Source organism: Chamaea fasciata, unplaced genomic scaffold (assembly GCF_029207755.1).
Source record: "Chamaea fasciata isolate MVZ Bird 193981 ecotype frontalis unplaced genomic scaffold, bChaFas1.0.hap1 SCAF_2, whole genome shotgun sequence".
NCBI classification, from domain to species: domain Eukaryota; kingdom Metazoa; phylum Chordata; class Aves; order Passeriformes; family Sylviidae; genus Chamaea; species Chamaea fasciata.
The window spans coordinates 91,530,961-91,550,962 of record NW_027094087.1 but is presented as its reverse complement, the minus strand read 5'-3'; the positions used below and the strand labels follow the sequence as shown (position 1 = coordinate 91,550,962).

Sequence of the window (20,002 nt, the reverse complement as noted above, 5' to 3'; positions counted from 1 at the left end):
CACTGATCTGGCACAGACAGAGCAGCTGAGCATTAGGCGTAACGCAGAACTTCAGTGGGATTTTACACAGGACCATTCCTTAAGTTTTTGGAGATTTAGTCAAGGCTGGTAGGAATTGATCCAGAGTAGAGAGGGAGGCAAGTTCATGCAAAGTCAATTTAAATGGGTACTGCCCTTGAACCTCCAATCCAGCTCCAGCTGTTCCTGCTCATTAAAGCGCCGGAACAAGCACATAACGCATCCAGTTATTGCAGGAGACATTCCCTGCTCAGCACAGCCACTCCTGCAGTGCTCTCAGCTGGAATGTGGTGTCTCACTGACCAGTCACACTGTTCTCATTCCTTGCAATAGTTGCCTGCAGAAAGCACCCAGAATCAGAAAGGCTACTCCAAGTATTTCCCTTCATAGGGAATATGAGTTGGTATTTCTGGATGCACTGTGACTACTACCTCACCCTGATGCATTTTTCTTTTTAAACCAGTTGCCTATTTTTAAAATAGGTTTTTAAGTGTTTGCTTGTGTTGCTCTATGAGGGTTCACAGACTACTCTTAAGAAATTAGGTTTTAGTGTTTAATTTAAGCAGTTTTGTAAACTGTCTGCATCTTTGGGGAAACTTAAGCTATTATTTCCCCCCCTTAAATGTATTTGAGAAACCTGACTACTTTTAAATTAAATCAGAAAGTTAAAACTGATTTTAAAATAGCTACTGCCTTTAAAATAAGTGATTTTTTTCTTGTAATTAGAACATCAGTGATATTATAATCTAAATGACATGTAGGCGAAGTTAATCAACAGAGCTCAGTACAGATTTCAACCAGCCGTGTTGGTTTTAAAGCTACACAGGAGTTGTAACTGTTATTCACCAATGTATACAAATTGTTACAATTTTTAAACATTCTGGAAATGTAGCAGTTTCTTTTGGTAGGAAATAAAAATAATAGCAAATTGACTGGACTTTGTTTGGTGTGTGCCCATCCCATTTCACACAGCAGCCGAGCTGCTGCTCACCATTCACTCCGTTTTGCTAGAACAACACTGCCAGGAGCCAATGTACAATACCAGCTGTGTCAAATAAGCACCTGTGCCCCAGTACTGAATGAAGACACACCCCACTCTTCTCTGGAAGTCCAGATAATGGAGAAAGGGAGCAGAAAAATAGCTACACATTTATTCTCAACAGAATAAAAGAAAGCCTTTATCCTTCTGAACAGATACTTTGAAAGCACACAAGTGCCTTGCAGATGAACCCACATTCCTGGTTCTTACGTTTTCACAAATTGATTTAAAGAAAGTGCAGGTACCTGTATCAACACAGGTCACCTCAAGTGCAGGAGAGGGCTTCTGCACTTTTGCCCACAGCCACAGCAGCCAGGGCCAGCAAAAAGGTAACTGAACAGGTAAAAACTAAACATACTTTGTATTAATGTATATACATCCTATTTTATCTTCCCAATTCTGGAGAGATCCTGAGTGTGCTGCACTCCCAGTGCTAGAGAACTCTCCTTGTATTCTGTGCAAAAGCAAACAGAAGATACCAAGCCTTACAGGTAACTGGATACCATCATATTACAGGTAAAGGTTTCACAGGATCAAAGCAGCACCACCACAGTAAGGAAATACTTCAAGGTTAAAAGTATGTCCCTTTCTATGTCTGAGAGGAAGAGACTTGTCAAACCAACAGGCATAAAACTAAGTGTTTTCACCTTAAAGTTCTTGCCTCTGCCTTCAGTATGTTTAAAGTCTGTGTCAGGTCAGCAACATGGGGGAGATGACAGAGCATTTGGGCTGGGGCAGCTCCTGCAGTAGAACAGACCCATGTCTGTGTTAAGTCAGTGCAGCTGCTCCTCTCCTGCCTTCTATTCTGGATGCTTCCACCACCTGTGCTGCAAGGCCTGTATTTATTTACCAAGTACTTGTGCCAACAGTTTTGCTCAAATTATATGCTATCGTTTTACCCATTCTGTTCAACAGATTTTATTTTGAAAGAATTAGTATTTACAACAGTTGCCAAAGCAGCTGAAATAAAAAACAAGTCCAAGACTGAAGGATCAGCTTTTTTTCTCAGTCTGCTTCTCTGTCTGTCCTCCTTCCACAATTTCCCAGGTTGAAACAGCAGCTCTGTCCTGCAAAAAAAAGTAAAGAGGTCAGTCCTGCCAGACTGGATCACAGGTTTTTAACCAAGATTCACTCAGCAAAGCTGGGCAAAAGAGGTGGCAGTACAATCTCACAGGAATGCCACTGCTACTAACAATGCTCAGAGCTGTAAAACAAAACTAGACATTTTTCCCTTGCTCAGAGGGAAGAAATATACAGTAGAAATGTCACCTCTTTGGTGTGGGATGCTGCAGCGGGGTGCAGCCTCTCACATGAGTAGCTACACTTAACTCATGGAATCGTATTTTCAAGTCTCAATGGCTCATATCCCTGAAAAAACACGCTCAATAAATAAGAATATATTGCTGAACATGTTTGATCTGACCTCAGGACAGAAGCCTGTTGATTTTAGTATCTGTAATGCAATACAGTCATACTTTTAAAAGGTAATATTACAGCTAAATTGAGCATTCTATCTAGAACCAGCTGTTTGATTGCAATGGTTGAAAATAATAGTTAATCTGAACATGGACACACAACAACGTTCCATAAGCCTTGACTCATGAGCAGCTGGAATTGTTGAATCTTTTTTTTTTTACATGAAGATGAAAACTTTTTCACCCCTAAATATCCAGTTACTACATTTCAGTAGCATAGCTTCCAAGCATGCTACAATGACAAGAAAAGACACCATGGACTTTTTTTAATCAGGCTGTTGCAAGTTACATAACTTCAGCCAACATCCTTTGCAACGAGCAACCTGACAGAAGAAACGAGAGTAAGGAAATCACAAGACAGAACCTGAAGGAGAAACTACCCTTTCTACAAAGCTGACTTTTAAGAAAATTAGGTTTCTATTTGAGCCACCACCTCCCTGCCCTGCCTCAAACCAGGGGGGTTCCTAGTCTGCACAGGTGGAGCTGAGGCTTGTCTGTTTCATCTGTTCCACTGCTTTTCCTCCTGCACATGGACTTCAGAAGTTGCTGGCTTGCTCGAGCATCAGGTGACAGAGAGCAGTGTGTTGGCATTAATGCATGCACAGTGTGAGGCTCAAACATTTTGTGGAAACGAGGGGCTGGGCAGAAATGAGAAATTCATGTAACTTCCTCTAGCACTTACTAGGCAAGCAGGACCCCTGTTAGGTCCTGTTTTACCAGGGCATTTTTGGCATCAGCTGACCCAGCCAGGCAGACTCATGAGGCTGGGGAGAGCCCTGCTTTGTGCAGGCTGTGTCCTCTTGCACAAGTGCTTTGGTGAGCCTCTGTGAGGAATTGCAGAGGGGCATCACTCAATTTACAGGACTCCTTGGGATCTGCAAAAGCTGTGAGCTAACTTGACAACACACCTTTGGATACTTTCACAGTATCAGCAAAAAAAGCAGGAGTTCAGCTTCAGATGCTTGCTGTGTATGTGCTCATCAGTGCACGTGTGCTTTGTCTTCTGGAGCAATCTATTCCGGGGACAGATTATGCTGAGCTTCAGGTTACTACATTTTTTAAAATGAATGGATTGAATACTGGCTCAGACTAATTTGTGGGGTTTTCAAATGTAAATCCCTTTAAAAACAAACCAAAACAGATCTGTGAAAGGATGGAGGTGGGGCTGCAGCATTTTTCCCATAGATGAAAAGGCAGGCTGCTTCTCCAAGACTTTGTCTCAGCACAGTTGTTTGGATTTGCAAACTTGCTTGACTGGTGAGTGTAGTGGGGATTTACAAACAAGTTAAAGGAAGCAGATGTTGCAGCTTCCCTTCCTTTTACAGCTGCAGCTCACCACCACCCCCACCACGCTCTGGCCCTCACCCTGTCTGCATTGGCACGCTCGCTGTCACCCGAGAGAGGAGGGAGCCGACCACGCTGTGCTCACAGGAGCACTGAACAGTGACAGCCTTCACACTCAGCAGCTGGAGCTTCTCTCACTCCCTGATGTCATTGTGCTTTCCATCCTCCCACTGGTAAAACGACGCAACCAGACTTGCCAGGATCAGTTCCCAAGCAAAGGAAAAGTGAACAGTATAAACTGGAAGGAGGGAGAGAATGTGGAGGATTATTCTGCACTCAAGGAGCAACACTGACCCTCGCCTCACAGAGGCAGGAAGGGCAACGACCAAGAGGAACTGGAAGAAGCAGCACTTCAAAGAAGTAATGCAGGTCCTTGGAACCAGGAGAAAGCAATAATGCCATAGAGGGTCTTTTCTCTTGAGCCAGAGATGCCATTGAGATAATGGAAAAGAACACCGGCATTAGGTGTAGGCTAGAAGTATAAAGCAGGATGAGGAGAGAGGAGCAGTACAGGAATCGGGCAAAGTCCCTGTGACTCAGGAACAATTGGGAATGAAGCTGCTGAAGATGGAAGAAGCTTTCTCATGAAGACTTATTTTTGGTGGAGAGTGTGGGGTAGGTAGAAGGAAGGCATTCTTTTCACAAGTCATCTCGGTTTACTTTCTAGTTCCTTTGCAATCTTTCTTAAGACTGCACACATTACTCATGCCCTTCCTTCTGGACTGAACTTGAGCAACTTAGGGATTCCTGAATATTATGAAATTTTCAGTGGCTTGCATGGAGACACAAAGCTGAGGGGGAGCAGAAGAGAAGGCAGCAGTACTGCCAGACAAGGGCTTGACTTCCATCTCCTGCTACTGCAGTCACACAGGGAGCAGGGCACAAGGCCACAAGCTGCTGAAGGGGAATGAAAGACAAAAATATGCATTGTCTTAAAAAGTGACTGAGAGTCTCACAAAGAAGGTTACTGCCTTCTACCTTTATGTGGATTCCAAAGGCAGCAAGGTCTCCACGCAGACTGTCACAAGCCTCCAAGAGGGGCTTTCTCTCACGCATTAACTGCTTCCTCTTTTCCTTCTGCTCCTGTTTGGGTTCCTCGGCTCCTGCAGCACTCTCCCCTGGCACAGTGTCTGCTGTTTCCGGCAGAGCCAGCGCGTAATGCCGGACCTTCATGCGGAACCTCACCAGCTCCTCAATGACACTGGAGAGCACTGCAGACTTGTCTCCTCCCAAAGCCACCTAGAAATCAAAACAGGTATTTGATCATCTAAACATCAAACAGATGTTCTGCTTTACAAACATCTGAGTATGGTATTAAAAAAACCAACCCCATCTCCATAGCAATGTGAGGCCTTATCACCTCTCTTGGTTGTGCATCTTCCTTATATTGATAGGATTAAAATCACCATCTCACTAATGCTGGACAAAAGGTTAGGGTGGAGTCACACTTGGAAGTAATTCAGCATATTCCTGCACAAGAAAGCATTTAGCTTGGAGCAGAGCGCTCTCACATGAACACGACACACTGCATAACCCAAGTGGGGAACTCATCGCCACAAGAAACCTCAAAGTTGCCAGAAGTGTGCATAACTTGAAAAGGGATCAGACAAGTTAATATAAGAAAGGCCTGGCAAGAGGAATCCAACAGAGCAAGGAAAGCCTAGCCACCAGCTCAGACAGCTCCTTGGCTGTAAAAGTCCAAAGACAGAGAATACATCAGCCCCTTACTCTGTCTTTGAGTTCCAGGCCTCCTTCAGGAAACAAACCAAGAAAAGTAAGTATTTTGGCCTTAAGTCTCTAGTCCATCCTATCCTTTCTCCTTTCACCTACAGAAACCCTTCCCAAATCCACAGAACTTTCATCTGATCCACCTTACCCAAAGTTTCAGCCACTCAAAAAAACCTGACAGAAGCAGCAGCTACTGCACACAGGATGTGGGTGTTTCCTGGCTGCAGCCGAGTCCCTTCCTCCCCTCAGCCACTTCCAAGCTCCCTCGGCCTCCTCTGGCTTGGCAGGAGTCTCACTGGTCAATGCCTCAGGAAGGGAACAGACTCACTCCTACGGAGTCCTGCTCCAACAGCTGCCAGGACAGGAGCTTGGGAGTCAGCTGAGGAGGAAGGCCACTCCTCATCACTGCCACAGCCAGGCTCCTGGTCTCACTCTTGGCAGAGAGACCATCCCTGTTTCTCATTAGAGGCAAACTCCCAAGGGGGAGGAAAAGAACAAATCTCCAACAAACAAGAGAACACCACAGTGTTTTATCACTAAGACACAAGTGGGAAAGCAAAGCACACCAAGGCCATGGGCAAAGCTCCTGGCAGCAACATCATCCGGGAGCAGACGAGCAGCTGAGTAATTAAAGCCAGAAGGGACTGGGCTTAGTCACCAAATAGCAGGATGGAAACCAAAGGGAGCAGAGTTGCAGAGGTCACTGACAAAGAGGAGCAGGATGAGGAGGTGAGGGGGAAGCTATTGAAGATAAGAGTGTGTAATGCAGTGAATTCCCCAAGCTTTCAAAACATGTAGCCATACTAAAGAAAAATTTTATGAGATTGAAAAAGGTAATAAATCTAAGTGCCAGGAACGCTCCATATAGTAACCTTTGGCAGGATAAATACTTAAATCCAAAAGGGAAAGCCATGATGATGGGAGCAAGAAATACGCCTCTACCAACACCTTTGCAGGAGTTCAAACCAGGCACCCACTGGAGTGAGAGCCTTCAAAAGGACGAGCAGTTTTAGGAGATGAACCAGTCTGATTGCCACATAAACCACTGCGTAGCCTCTCAGGGCTGACCTCAAATTTCTGGCCCTTGCTTTCCACAGATTGGCCCCAGCTGCACCTGCAATACACTCAACACTCTGCACTCTTTGGGAGAGCAAAAGCTTCCCAGCTCTAAAACAGGCACGATGGTTTTCACTCATCACCTTTCCAGATGAATTCATCTTACTTCCCTGTGGATAAGATCTTCTCTTGCCAGTGCAGAGGGAGAGACAGGTGCTCTTATTGTATACAGCCACTAGACTGAGATGAGCCATTCCTTAGCATCCCCACTGATGACTTCAGAAGCACAGGCAGCTACATTAGGCTGATTAGCTGAGATGAATTCCAGCCCAGGAGCAAGACAGACCCACAGACTACATGCAAACATCCAAATGAGGGGGCCCAAACACCACTGCCCTGTGTCCTCTGCACTCTTAGCACAGCAGTATCCAGGCCAGGCAGTCCTCTCCCACACAGCACACATGCCAGGACCCACTGTGGTCAGGGACTGCTCCTGGCAAGCTGCATGCCTGGGGCTACCTGGATAAGGGACAAGAAAGGCTGTTTCATTTCTCAATCTTTCATTTCCACAGCAAAACTTGTGCAGGGGTCATGTGAGAGTATCTCCAAGAACTAAAAAGCCCACACTTTGTTCCACCTGCTCATACACTCTCCTAAAGCAACAGAGGAGAAACTGCAAGCAGTGCAGAAAGGTTTACTAAAACCATAAATAACTTTGTTACATCTGATGCTTTCAGAAAGCACTCTATGAAACAACACAGGGGCTGCTACCATATCCTCGAACACATAGCAGAGATATTTCATTACCTGTGTTTCTCCAAAGGACATCCCAAGGGCATTGAAAAAGCCTTCTATATAGGAAATAATGCTTCCATACACAACAGAGCTTCTAGGAGATCCAGCATCCTGTTTAGAAAACACTCAAAAGAGATTGTCCAGTCAATATATATTACAGAACCCAGCATCTCTCTGTAGCCTAGTCCACAAGGGAAAACTATTACTAATTATAAAGATCTACCTCCACCAGGAACACCTGCTCAGACAGGCAATCTTAGAGAGATATAAAAGCACCTCACAGCACAAAGGGAAGGGATTTAAGTAAACAAGGGAAGGGAAGAGCTTATCACCAGCCTGCGCAGCGAGGAGAGATGCGAGAAGCAGCCACACAGTATATGTGTGCAGTAAATTAGAACTAAAAATAGCACTTCTGGGCATGAAAGGGCTGTGTGTATGGAAACAAAATAAAAAGAACAAAATCCCACAATCATGGGCACTTATAATATAAAAGATTAAAAAAAATTCTTTGACTATCTCATTGATTTGATCCATGCGGAGACCACTTTGAGATAGCGTATGGCATTTTGTCATGCCCTGGCAGCACCAGCAATCAGCAGCAATAAAATAAGGATTAAATGACAGACTGAGGAGTAATTTAAGGGACTAACCCTTGCCTAAAAAATAAGAGTGATGAGATGCACAAGCAAATCAGCAGCTGGTACTGGATTTTATCTGACATCTTCAGAACTGGGAAGAGCTGGAGCAGGCCACTGGGAGAAAGGAACAGGAGCGTGCCATCTAAGGTGAGAAATGCTTAGCAGGAAGGCTAAAGAGAGAAATAAGTAGTTATGTGATTTTACTTACAGTTTTTAAGGAGAAAAACTACACTCATAATAAAGAGGGAACACTCCAGACAGCTGGGCTGTACCCAGAAAATCTCCACCACTTCAACCAGAAATTCCAGTCTGCTGCCCCACAAATATCCCATCCCATTGTCAACAAAACAGAGGAATTCAGGGGGAACAAGCAGTGACCGACAAAATGGGAGTAGCTGTATTTAGGGGTGGCAATGCCATTACAGATCCCTGCTGCAAAGTGTTTCAGATCAGGGATTCACCCAGAGAGTCAATTTGTAAAGATAACGCTAAGGACAGAATTTAAAGCCAACGCCAAAACAGAGAGAGGCAGGATTTCTAAACCAACATGCTCTCTCTTAAAACCAGTCATTACCATGTACACATTTCTTTTACTGCACAAACATGGTGAACATGATGATACCAGTACTCCCAGTACTCGAGGAGCACAGCAACAAGGCTGAGTTGCTCACCTTGAGTGACAAAGGGAGCTGTTGGTAAGTGGAGAACTCAGAAGTGCTTCAGACAGTGTTTATTGCTCAAGTCTTGTCCTTACCAGGTGCTTCCTTTGCATCACCATGAGAGATCTTAACAGGGTCTTAATTTGCCAAAAGCCACCTGAAGACAGACTCATGCAGGAATGCTGATGCCAGTTACAGTCTACCAACAGCAGAAGCCACTCAGTCCCCAACACTGAACTCGCCACCAAGACTGTCCAGTGCACCTGGGGCTGCCAGCCAAAGCCCCTGCAGCAACCACCCCCCACCACTTCTCCATTTAGCTTAATTTCTGTGCATGGATATTAAGCAAAGAAGCAGGGTAAGAACACAGAACCAGCACTAAAATTAGCAGCATGTCACAACAGCTTCAGGCCTTTCAAAAGCTTTAGGTATAAATAATATAGGGCAGCAGGAAAGAAACATCCTCTGGCCACAACAAAGCACAAAACAATAGCCATGCACAATTCCTGTGATAGGGTCAGGACAAATGGGCTCCACTAAGGTCAACAATTTATGGAGCTTTGTTTCTGCTGGTTTCTTATGTGAACAATAAACTAATCCGTCTGCATTAAGCAGTAGGACAGTGGACAGCTGTCATTTTCTGATCTCTGTATCCTAATGGGTTACCTTAGTAACGGCCTTAAGCTGTCTGTTGCCATGGTGAATGAGGTCCATAATTGCTGCAACAGCCCTGGAGGTGTCAAAGTCATCTGCAAATGCAGCCTTCACGGTTACTTTTGTGTTGGCTAGCCTTCAAGAAGAAAAGGTAACATTTAAGATAAGACAAACAAGATGCCAGCAGTGTGCTGAATTCATTCAGCGATTCAGCCAGAGGGAGTCATCAGAAGGACACTGCCATCTCCTTCCCAGCTGTCCTGTGATGGGCAGTGCTACACTCATCAGGGAGAATATATCTTCTGCTGCGAAGGGAAAAATTTCATGCATGTCAAAAATCCTAAGTGTTACATCCTTTCAATAAATATACATGGTTAATCAGAGGGGCCAACAACAACAGAGCAAAGTTTGCCTTAAATCATCTAAAAACAGATGGAAAATGAGGCTGATATTAAGCACATCAAAGATCTTACTGAGTTCTGGGGTTTTTTTCCAGCAGCCCATTAATCATGCTAACAGCATGCTTCTCTTCCAAAGGCACATCACAGGCAGCACTCCAGTGCCTGGCAAGAAAGCTGTCCCGGGGTTGGCCAAGAATCCTGTTGTCAGGATCCATCTCAGAAGTAAGCACTGCCTCCTCATTTCCCAGGAGAGCCCAATCCCACTCTCAAGGGATTCCACTCACCATGGCCCAGATGGAAAGGTGCAGTGGGACCATTTGTGTAACAGTGCCAAAAGCCAATGGGCAACCAGCACCGTTCACCAGAGAACCAGTGCCACCAGCTGCAGCCACTTGAAGAGGGAGAGGAGGAGAGCAGCTGGGATAAATGGGGAGCTACAAAGAGCTGCTGGCAGCATGCTCCTATACACAGCCAGGCAAACCAGAGCTTGACAGTGCTGGCCCAAGGATGCCATTTCCCAAAAAAGTGCAAGGAGCAGGGTTAGCTGGGGAACCTTAAGCTTTCCTAGCATCTCTGGGGCACCCCTGAGCCTTATTTTGCCTGTCTCTGAATTTTTTTTGCCTGAAATGCCTACCTCCCCTCAGATACTAGATGGCTGCTGTTCTAATTCATTCCTCCCAACACTTTTCCCTGCAAGCATCCCCCTCTTCACTGAGTATCTAACACTTTGCTAATGAAGAGCTTTGTTTCATTTTGGTTGTTTTTACACCTAGGAATACACAAGTTGTGCCCTCCCACACATCCCCTACTGATTATCCATTTCGACTTCCTCATGCCTCTCAGCTTTATCTTGCACTAACAGATCTCCTGCAGCCTCCTGCTGAATGGTTTGCTTTTGCCGAATACCACAACCAGATAATGCAACTCCACTTTCCTGTAACATGCTCCAGCGCCCCTTGCAACCCTCAGTGCAGCCACAAGCTTCCCCAAGAGTGAGGTACCTGAGCCACAGGGAAGCTGCCTCTCACCTCTACAGCACAGACTGTCTCTCCTCTGATTCTACAGCCCTGAGCTGCCTGCACTAACCTTGCTTCAGGGCACTCAACGCCCTCCTACCCTGACTCCAGAGCACTGTGCTCCTGCTCTCAGCTTTGCACCCAACACACAGCACATCTCAGTCCTGAAGATAATCTGGTTTTCATAATGGACTCCAAAGGATTCTCCTCACCGTTGTCAGGGTCACAGCAATGGTAACTGCCTCCTTCCCTGTGACATCCCTGCCCATGGCCAATCTCTCAGCAGCCCCTCCTCTCCTCTGCTGCACACCACAGTGCCAGCCAGCTTGATTACAAGTTCATGTGCCCAAGGTGTGTCACTCTTCAGTCATCCTCCTTCTTCTCCAGCCACTACTGCCCAGCTCTTCTTATGAACTGGGGAGCCTCACAACGGCCAGAGCTTTGCCTCCGACACTGCACTTGAGGGGCGAAGATGCCTGTGTAGGGACAGGCACACTAGATAAGTAACAGACCTTAAAAACACAATGAACTGAGTGTAGCAAAATATGACCAAAAACAGCTGGCTAGAAAGAGAGTTTTTAAAAAAACCTGCCCTTGGTTTGTGGGATGGGAGGGAGGACTGCTCCTTAGTCCTTCTTTTCCTGCTTCTTAAACAGAACCTCTGAGTCTGTCAGTGAACTACTGCTCACATAATCACAATCTTTTAAGATACATGAGGTGCACTTACTTTTCCCATAATATGTCTTCTCTAACAGGGTCACACACCAGCTGTCCTTTTATATAATCATTTGCATCTCTAATAAATGAGGAGATTGCCTGAAGAAGGTTCTTTGCATCTTCCATGCTCTCCTCACTAAATTCTACTGCTAAGAAAAAAAGAAATTAGAGCATTATGATGGAGAGAATGTTGTCAGTCATACATAGGAACAGTATTTGGAGACAAAGGAGAAGTTTGTTGTTATTTGTATAGCGAACCTCTTACAAATAATTGCACATTTAATTAAAAGCTCAATTCTTCATGCACACTAGATTAATTAAATCAATATAAAAGACAATCACTACATATGAAAAAGTATAACCTACTGGAAAACGTATCAAACTGATTAAAAAAGTTGAATCTGGAAGTTTACTGAAGCAATCGCTTTTTAACTTTAATTTTTTTCCATTATTGAATCTCTCTGCAAAGTTATCAATCTAAAGCATTACGATTTAATATACTTCTAAGTGTTCTAGTGATGGCAACATACACTTCTAATTTTGTGCCTGTTCTAATTTAGGTAGACACAATCTGTAATTGGAAATGTTCAAAGAGGCCTAATCCTCACCACTGACTCTGTTTAAAGGGCCGCTTCACCAGCATCTAAAATGTAGATGAACCTAAAATTTGTGGTCCAGCTCCTGAACATTTCCCTCACAACATCAAAGCTAAACTGACCATATCACTTTGAGAAAGTTATTTTTAGAGAAAATACAAATTGATTAGATTCATAAGGGCATGTCTAGGGTGGGATTCATCACACTCACACATACCAAAGCCTCTTATGGCCACTGGAAAGAAAGATAAAACTTCCAAGGTAAATGATCCTTGCATCCACAGCTGAGCTCCACTCATGATGAGATGTGCTATACAGGAACCCTGCAGAGCTTCTCTTCCACCAGCTGCAGAAACATCAGCCCTACCACTAACAAGTCATCCATGCACACAGACATCCCCACTGCATTCAGGGAGACCTTAGCTTTGGCAGGCAATTCCACTTTGGGACCTTCCAGAGTCCACCCCTCTTGGCAGGACCTCAGCAGGCTCCTCTCACCTTGCCTGCACCCTGTAAAGTGCAGGTGCCAGACTAGCTCACTGTTACTTTTACTGGGAATTGTTATCAGTGAGAGGGTTTTTTTAATTTGTCAGTAATGTGCAATTCTCTGTAGAAAAGCTTTTGGCCACCACATAAGAGAGCTCACTTGACTGCAGTGGAAGTTGTGTCCACCTAGGACAGGCCTAAGTTTGAATGGATGGATTCCTTCCCCCAGTATCACACTGGAGCCGTTCAGAGTCAGTGCAGCATTGCTTCACTGTTGCATACCTGACCTCTGCAATAAGGTACATCCAAAATACAGCTGACAGCATATTTCTAGTATCATCAGCATTGAGCATCACCCACAGTTTCCACAGAAAGCTCGTCTGGTCCTGCCCATGGTACATCCAACTGCTTTGTAGAATTACCCAATACTGCCCAGACAGACTCTTAAGAGCAGACAGTCTTACCAAGAGGACAGATGTAAGAGGGAAAAAGCAGCCAGATGTGAGACCTGATCTCAGTTCCATTAGCCTAAATCCCAAGGAAGCTTAACTGTTTAAACCTGTATTTGTCAGATTTTTCACTTGTGTATAATTAAAGATCTGCATTACTGCCTCATTAAATCAAGCTTTACTCAGTTTTCAAAAAGACCAATGTACAGACCTCTACAACACAGTGAGACACTGACAGTGATCATTTATATCCACTAGGATTACTCAGTTGATTAACCTGGTTACAAGAATGCTGCAAGCAATACTTGATAAAAGTTTATCCTGATGAAACCTGCTTTGGTTCAAGCCACTCTTCATCCCCAGTTCAGGGCATACTCCTAAACTGCTGCTGCAGGCACTGCAAACACACAACGCAGCACAGGCAAGCCTGGCCCTATAAACCTTCACTGTGTTCCCCACTCCTTCCCTCCTTTGCCACCGACAACATCACCAAAGCATCATCAAATTACAAAACATTTGTTTCTTAGCACCAACAAGGAATTACACAGCAGAGGGGTCAGAACACTGCAGTTCACGCAGGTTCACAAAATCACCAGAGCATTTCTGGGGACTAGGAAAGCATTTTGGAGACAGAGCCCCACTGCCTGTGGCAGGGTTCACATGCCCTGCCCTTCACTGCATAAAGTGAAGCCACTGCTGATGAGATGCAAGAGGAGAAGTGCTGCCTCACGGACTTCAGAGATGGCACCTCTCCTTTCAAGCTGCATTCAGAAGCAGCTGGCACACTGGTGGAGGGTGACCAAGCTGCTGCCTGGGGTACCTAGGAACCCTTTCCCCAACAGCCTCAGATGTGCCACAGGGTGGTGATTCAGGCCAAGAAGCAAACAACCAGAGGCACCAGCCAAAGCAAAATGCCCAGACAATCACCACTGCCCCAGAGCTCAGCTACACCCCGAACAGCTCTGCCCCACCACCCCAAGCAGGCAGAGAGGGTGATGAAGCAGAGGAACTCCATGCAGAAATACATCATGGAAGGATGATCAAAGTCTCTTCTCTCCAGCTTTTCTCCTCTTCCCCACAAGCAAGGCATGCAGCCTTATGCTCCCTCTGACAATGATCATCACAGGAAGGGACTCCACTCCCACAAAACACATGCACCTCCCTGCACACACCCCTTTCAACCCTTGCTCCTTTCAAGGCTGGGGCAGTCTGGAGTCACATTTGTCTCTACTTGTGCCTGTCAGCACACACAGAGACAGGGGGCAGTCAAGACTACAAAATAGGCCCATTCCAAGCCCAAGAAACCACAGTATCAAGCATGAGCCATTCCCAACCCTCATCCACATGCCTAAAAAGATCTTTTTTACAGATTCAATCCAATCTTTGTGGCACCACCTGATCCCCAAAGCTGAATTTTACGAAAAGCTTTCTTTGGCAGGTAGGGATGGCAGGAACCATCACTCATGGGTCTAGGCTATAAAAACCTTTTAAGAAACAAACAGAAGGTGCTTGGGATCTCACTTTCAATAAAAATATGAGCAGACAGCAAGATGAGAAGGAGTGCAGTAAACTTATGTTTAGACCAAAGTGAATTGATAGCAGGGACACAAGCTGACAGGCAGCACGGTGAGTACCTGGCTCGACAGAGACTGACTCTGGCTCTTTATTGGGAAGCTAACAGTGCACACGGCCTCATAAGGTGGAGGTGGCAAGTGCAGACTTCCAAGCAGCCCTTACCTGCCAACTGGCTTATACTGTGATATTACACCACCATGTCCTTTCATCAAAGCCACCCACATCCACACAGGTAGTGCTCTTTTTTTGACCTGGGGAAGGTGTTTATCCCGGAAGTAATGCAAAAAGCACAGGTTCAAATGCAGTCAGCTGACAGGGCATGAAGGAAGTCTGCAGGTACCCTCCACTGCAGGACTCCAGTGCCATTCCTTGTCCAGAGGCAAGATTAGAAACTACCAGACATTTAGCTCATGTTTACATGACAAATATATATATATGACAGTGTAGTACATGTTAGTCTTTTCTTTTGTTTTAAACACACATTTGTTCACAACTCCCAAGTGCCCCCAGCCAGGAAGCCATTTAAGTGTACTCAAGGTATTTCATCTCCTAAAAGAGGAAATCAGCCAAGTGTGCAATTGCCCTGCAGCATCATTCCAAAACAGCCAAGCATGCCACCAATCCACTGCCTGCCCCAAACAGGATGCTGTTCTGCAGCAGATCTTCCAATTGGATGCACTCCTCTCTCTCTATCACAGTGGAGGGGAAGTTAATAACCACCTCTCTCTTTACTATCCCATGCTTTGAAATATTGCAGGGATCTATGCCATTCCTCATGCTTTCAACTGTCCTGGGAGAGGGAGGATCCACCAGGAAGATCACATGGGGGGCTCCTGCAAGGCAGCTAGCAGTAGTAACAAGCAGAAGGACTCCTCAGTCCAGTATCTGCATGACTAAAAAGGCTGGCAGCCCACTGCCGGCTGACAGGCACGAGCAATGCCCCAGAGCTTTGGCCACACAAGCACTCACAGTCACACTGCTACAGGTGCTTTATCCAATGCAGACAGAGGCCCACTGAAACACCACAGCAGCTGCTGCCCCATGCTCCACCATCCCCTTGCCGTGCCAGGACAGCCAACAAGCCAAGTGACCCAGCAGTGGTTAAGGAACTCCCATCTGCTTTTGGCAGGCCCAAATAAACTGGTAAGAACACAGACATATGAAAACCTCTTCCACCTAAAAGTAGCATCTACCCACTGGAAACACAATGGAGTAGACAGGGAAGCGGAAAAAATCCTCCCACACCTCTCCCCACCAGCAGAGAGATGATCTGCCAGGCTAAGATGTTCATTAGGTTATCATGTGCTGGTCTGAGCGAGCTGCTCTGCACCACACAACTGCCTTAACAATCAGGAACTCCACAGGACAAAAATGGTAACAACAGCAGGAGATAAAGAATTATTAGCCAGCCCTCATCATACCCTACAGTAATATAAGTCACAGTTCCATCTAGGTATTTCTCCAAAAACAGCTGATCGTGACTGCAATACAACTACCACAGATGCAAATCAGAGACAGAGGTGATTCATTAATTAAAAGTGCAATTAACTGAGAGTCACAACTAACTGCAGCTCGGGAAGGTATTTACATGAATGGTTATTTTTAGCCATATTTACTGTGCTCAGTAAAGACGATTTTCTGGATGTTAGCCAAAGAGCAGCCCCACAGAGCACCACCAAAACCTTTCCCCCCACTGGATCCCGGGAACTGCCCGGCCCCACAGGGCGAGCTCTGCCTCTGCAGCGCCAGCCGGGGCGGGGGTGGGAAAGCCACCACGCCTCAACAGGGAAGGGGCTTTTCCTTACCTGAGCTGTATCTGCCACGCAAACAAAACATTCTGAACTGGTCTGACGAACATTTCTTCAGGAAATCCTAAACTCCATGCACAAAAAGACAGCTTTAGCCATGATATCAATTTCTCCAGGAGCTCTTCCACCCCCTTGCTTTTCAAACTAATATGACAAATAACACATCTTTGCAATGTAAGATAGGCATAAGATCTTTAAACTCTAACACTGCTTTAAAATCTGAACTAAATAAAGTTCAATTCCATAAAAGATAGATGTGCATACATATATACAAGATATAAATATACACACAATGTCCAGTATAAGATGGTGAAAATTACTTTGCAAGTACAATCAAACATACAAACAAACAATTACTTTGCAAAAAAAAAACCCCAAAATGAAATTATCGGACTAAGACTGGGGTACAATCTTACAGAAAGGAAAGCCCCTGAGTTTTGCAAACTTTACCAAAAAAAAAAGATTTCATCAAAAAGAAAATAAGTGTACTTTTTCTGCAGGACTAGAATATGAAGAAACACAAATATGAATCCTAGCAATATAAAAAGAGTTATCAGTGTTAATTATGAAGCCTAATAAACTCCACTCTAATATTTATTTGGCTTTACAAATAATTTACTCCAGTAAACAGTAAACTATTAGTATTACTACTAGTGCAATTAATTTATATTAATAGTATAATGAACTATTTAAATTGGAAGGAAGGTACACTAATAAAACATTCAATCACTTCCAACCCTGCTCTCAGAAAAGCTGGAGACTGGTAGATTGACTGTGACTATTGCACTTCTGGTTTGTTTTTTTTTTTTAATTTGCAAACTGGTGAGGATCACTGAAGTGCCACAAAAATCATAAGAAGCCAGTACAAGTGAGAAAATATGGAAAGTGTCATTTGCTTAAATCTCACATTTTGAAATAAGATTTCTGGTACAAGATTAAACCAGCCTGAACAGTGGAAAAGCATTGGCAATGTTCTGTCTCTCACGTGAAAATAGAAATAATTGAGTTAATCACAATCAAGAAAGAGTGATACTGATTGTTTTGGTGGGTGTTCGTTTGTTTGTTGTGGGTTTTTTAAATAAGCTGGATATAAATGAGTGTACCAAATATGCCCAGAAGCTTTACACTAATATACAGAGGTAGTGCAATACGAGTACAGTACGGAAGTAAATTCAAATTTGGGAAAGGACCATCCAAACTAGAAAAAACAACTCGGCATTTCCTTAAAAACAGAGAACAGATGAAAAATCACAGCTCTTTAAAAGCAGGTTGCTTGGTCCTGTGTTATCAAAATCTCTTTGATTTTTGGGGTCAGAATTAACAGCTATTAAAAAAAGGAAGCTGCTGTGTCCAGGTGACAGCCTGGGATGCAGGTGGCCACTGGCTGGACCAAAGGAAGATCCTGGACAAACTTCCCCTCTTTTGGCACAGGCATCCAACCTTCCATGTAGGGCTTAACTTCCAAGGTGCAAGGCAGCTGTACATGGAAAAAAATGTTTCACTGGACTGAAAATCACTTCTCAGGAAGGATTAATACTTGTTAGCCATGTGTAAGGGCAGACATGAAAAGCAGAGACCTACAAGGAAAGACAGGCCTGAAATATTTGTTTCCTCAACACAAGCTGTGCCACCATTGGAAACATGGAGGGGAACATTTTTATATGCAGCTTTTAACTCCATGTACTGCATTTGTGGTCATTTCTCCACCCTGTCTACAACATCTGCTGAGACTTGTGAGATTTCTGTGAAAATTGTGAGCTCCTGGGAAACAGGGCTTAACTGTACCCAGACAGCATCGGAAGACTTAAAAATAAAGCAGCTCATATTGAACTTCTTTTTAAAGGAATTTTAATTAATTGTCTCCAAGAGGGCAAAGGGGAACATATATGCCAAAAGCAGCTTCCCAAGCTTTGCCTAAAGGAAGGAAATCACCCTATTCCAGAAGTAGGCATCAGCCACCACAGGAGCCATCCCAGAACCACACAGAGCTGTATCACACACAACTGGCAGAGAAACCCTGCTCTGGGCCACACCAAAGACCTGGGGACACAGTGAAATATGACATAGTCATGTGGCTCGTGGGTATCAAAAGGCAAAGCTTCTGTGCATTAGCAAGATCACTGTACAGAAATAAGGGGTAATGGGAGAGACTGCTGCAATAGTGTGGTTCAGGATACCCAGCAGCTTCCTGACAAAACACTGACATTATGTCCCATTTCACCTGAAGAAGGACAAGGAAAAACATCCACTCTTTTCCAAGCTCATGCTTTTTCAAAGCACTATTAAGAACAGACCGATGAGAACCAATTACTACAGAACAGAATCATTCAGGCTGGAAAAGACCCCTTGAGACTGTCAAGTCCAACCACAAATCTATAGCGCAGGATTCTGGTACTGGGCACAAAATCTGCTCCTTCCTAGAAACAGTCTCAGCTCAGCAAGATCCATTGTCATAAGCAAACCATGAATCTGAGCAGGAATCCTAGATCCACACTTACAGTAACAAAGTACTAGAGAAACACTGCAGCATAAGCACACACTCCAAAGTTTTCTCAGAAGAGGGCTATGATTAATATTTACATATTACAAACCTACAAAATTGCTTCAATTCAAACAAAGAAATTACCTTAATTGTTATGTAGTTTTTTAATGACTTTGACATTTTTTCTTGACTTCCTTTAACATGCAAATGCCCTATAGTAAAAAAAAAAAAAAAAAAAAAAAAAAAAAAAAAAGGAATTAATCAGGATAAACAAGTATGCTTCTGAATAAGGAGCAAATGAGAAAGACTGCACTGAGACATTATAAATGTTGGAGGCAGCACATGCTCTGATGGATACATACACATTCAGGCTGTCAGACAGAGGTGGACACCTGCAGCTCTTGTGACTCAAGTAAAACCCACAGCCAAAATTCTCCTGGGAGAAGGGGAAGAGCCTGGGTAAGATTACTTTTTCTCTTTCACAAAGGTGCCTAAATACTGACTTACTTAACTTCAGGCAGACAAGCTTAAAATAGTTAGATTGCGTTTTCCTAAAAAGGTACTGGTAACATCTGAATTTGAATTAATATCCCTCTTCCAAGAGTTTCAGTACTTAGAATGATTTCATTCAAGAACACAAAATACAAGGATTTTCATAACTTCACTTTGGCACTCTTCCCAGAGTACAAGTAGTCTAAAAATAAAGTCCTTATAAGATTTATCCCCAGTGCAGGGATTTTCTTCCTCTAATGGGGATTGCTCCTCCAATTCTGAGCTGCTAAAATTCTGAAGTCTGTTAGCAGAATAAATTGTTTCTGAAGCTGATTCATTTGCCCTAAATAATTCACACCATCATCCTGCAGCAAGACTTTTTGACTTAACGAATGCAATCTGTCAGCTCCTAGAGAACCTCAGTGTACAAATTGCCCTTGGAATTAAGTTCTCCTTTTTTTTTTCAATTGACTTCTCTTTATTTAGCTGATATAAAAAATATTTCCCCTACAGTTTCAGTTCCAAGTTTGAAAAGCCAGATTCACCAGTTTGTCAACAGAAGGCTCCACTTGGC

The 20,002-nt window shown here is 44.1% G+C and overlaps 1 protein-coding gene across 4 annotated transcripts in view; it reads right to left on the bottom strand.

The window, feature by feature from the left end:
• Positions 1–606: 606 nt before the first annotated feature.
• Positions 607–20,002, bottom strand: part of CARS2 (cysteinyl-tRNA synthetase 2, mitochondrial) — a 34,186-nt gene continuing 14,790 nt past the window's right edge. For 3 of the 4 annotated variants that reach the window (XM_066176764.1, XM_066176765.1, XM_066176768.1), the window contains 7 exons: positions 19,081–19,148; positions 16,452–16,518; positions 11,551–11,689; positions 9,419–9,542; positions 7,468–7,566; positions 4,855–5,115; positions 607–2,124 (listed from right to left, as the gene is read on the bottom strand). In XM_066176764.1, the coding sequence (XP_066032861.1) occupies positions 2,050–2,124; positions 4,855–5,115; positions 7,468–7,566; positions 9,419–9,542; positions 11,551–11,689; positions 16,452–16,518; positions 19,081–19,148 (833 nt within the window). In that variant the 3' untranslated portion in view covers positions 607–2,049. The remainder of the gene's footprint in view (positions 2,125–4,854; positions 5,116–7,467; positions 7,567–9,418; positions 9,543–11,550; positions 11,690–16,451; positions 16,519–19,080; positions 19,149–20,002) is intronic. The other variant, XM_066176767.1, reaches the window with a different exon arrangement.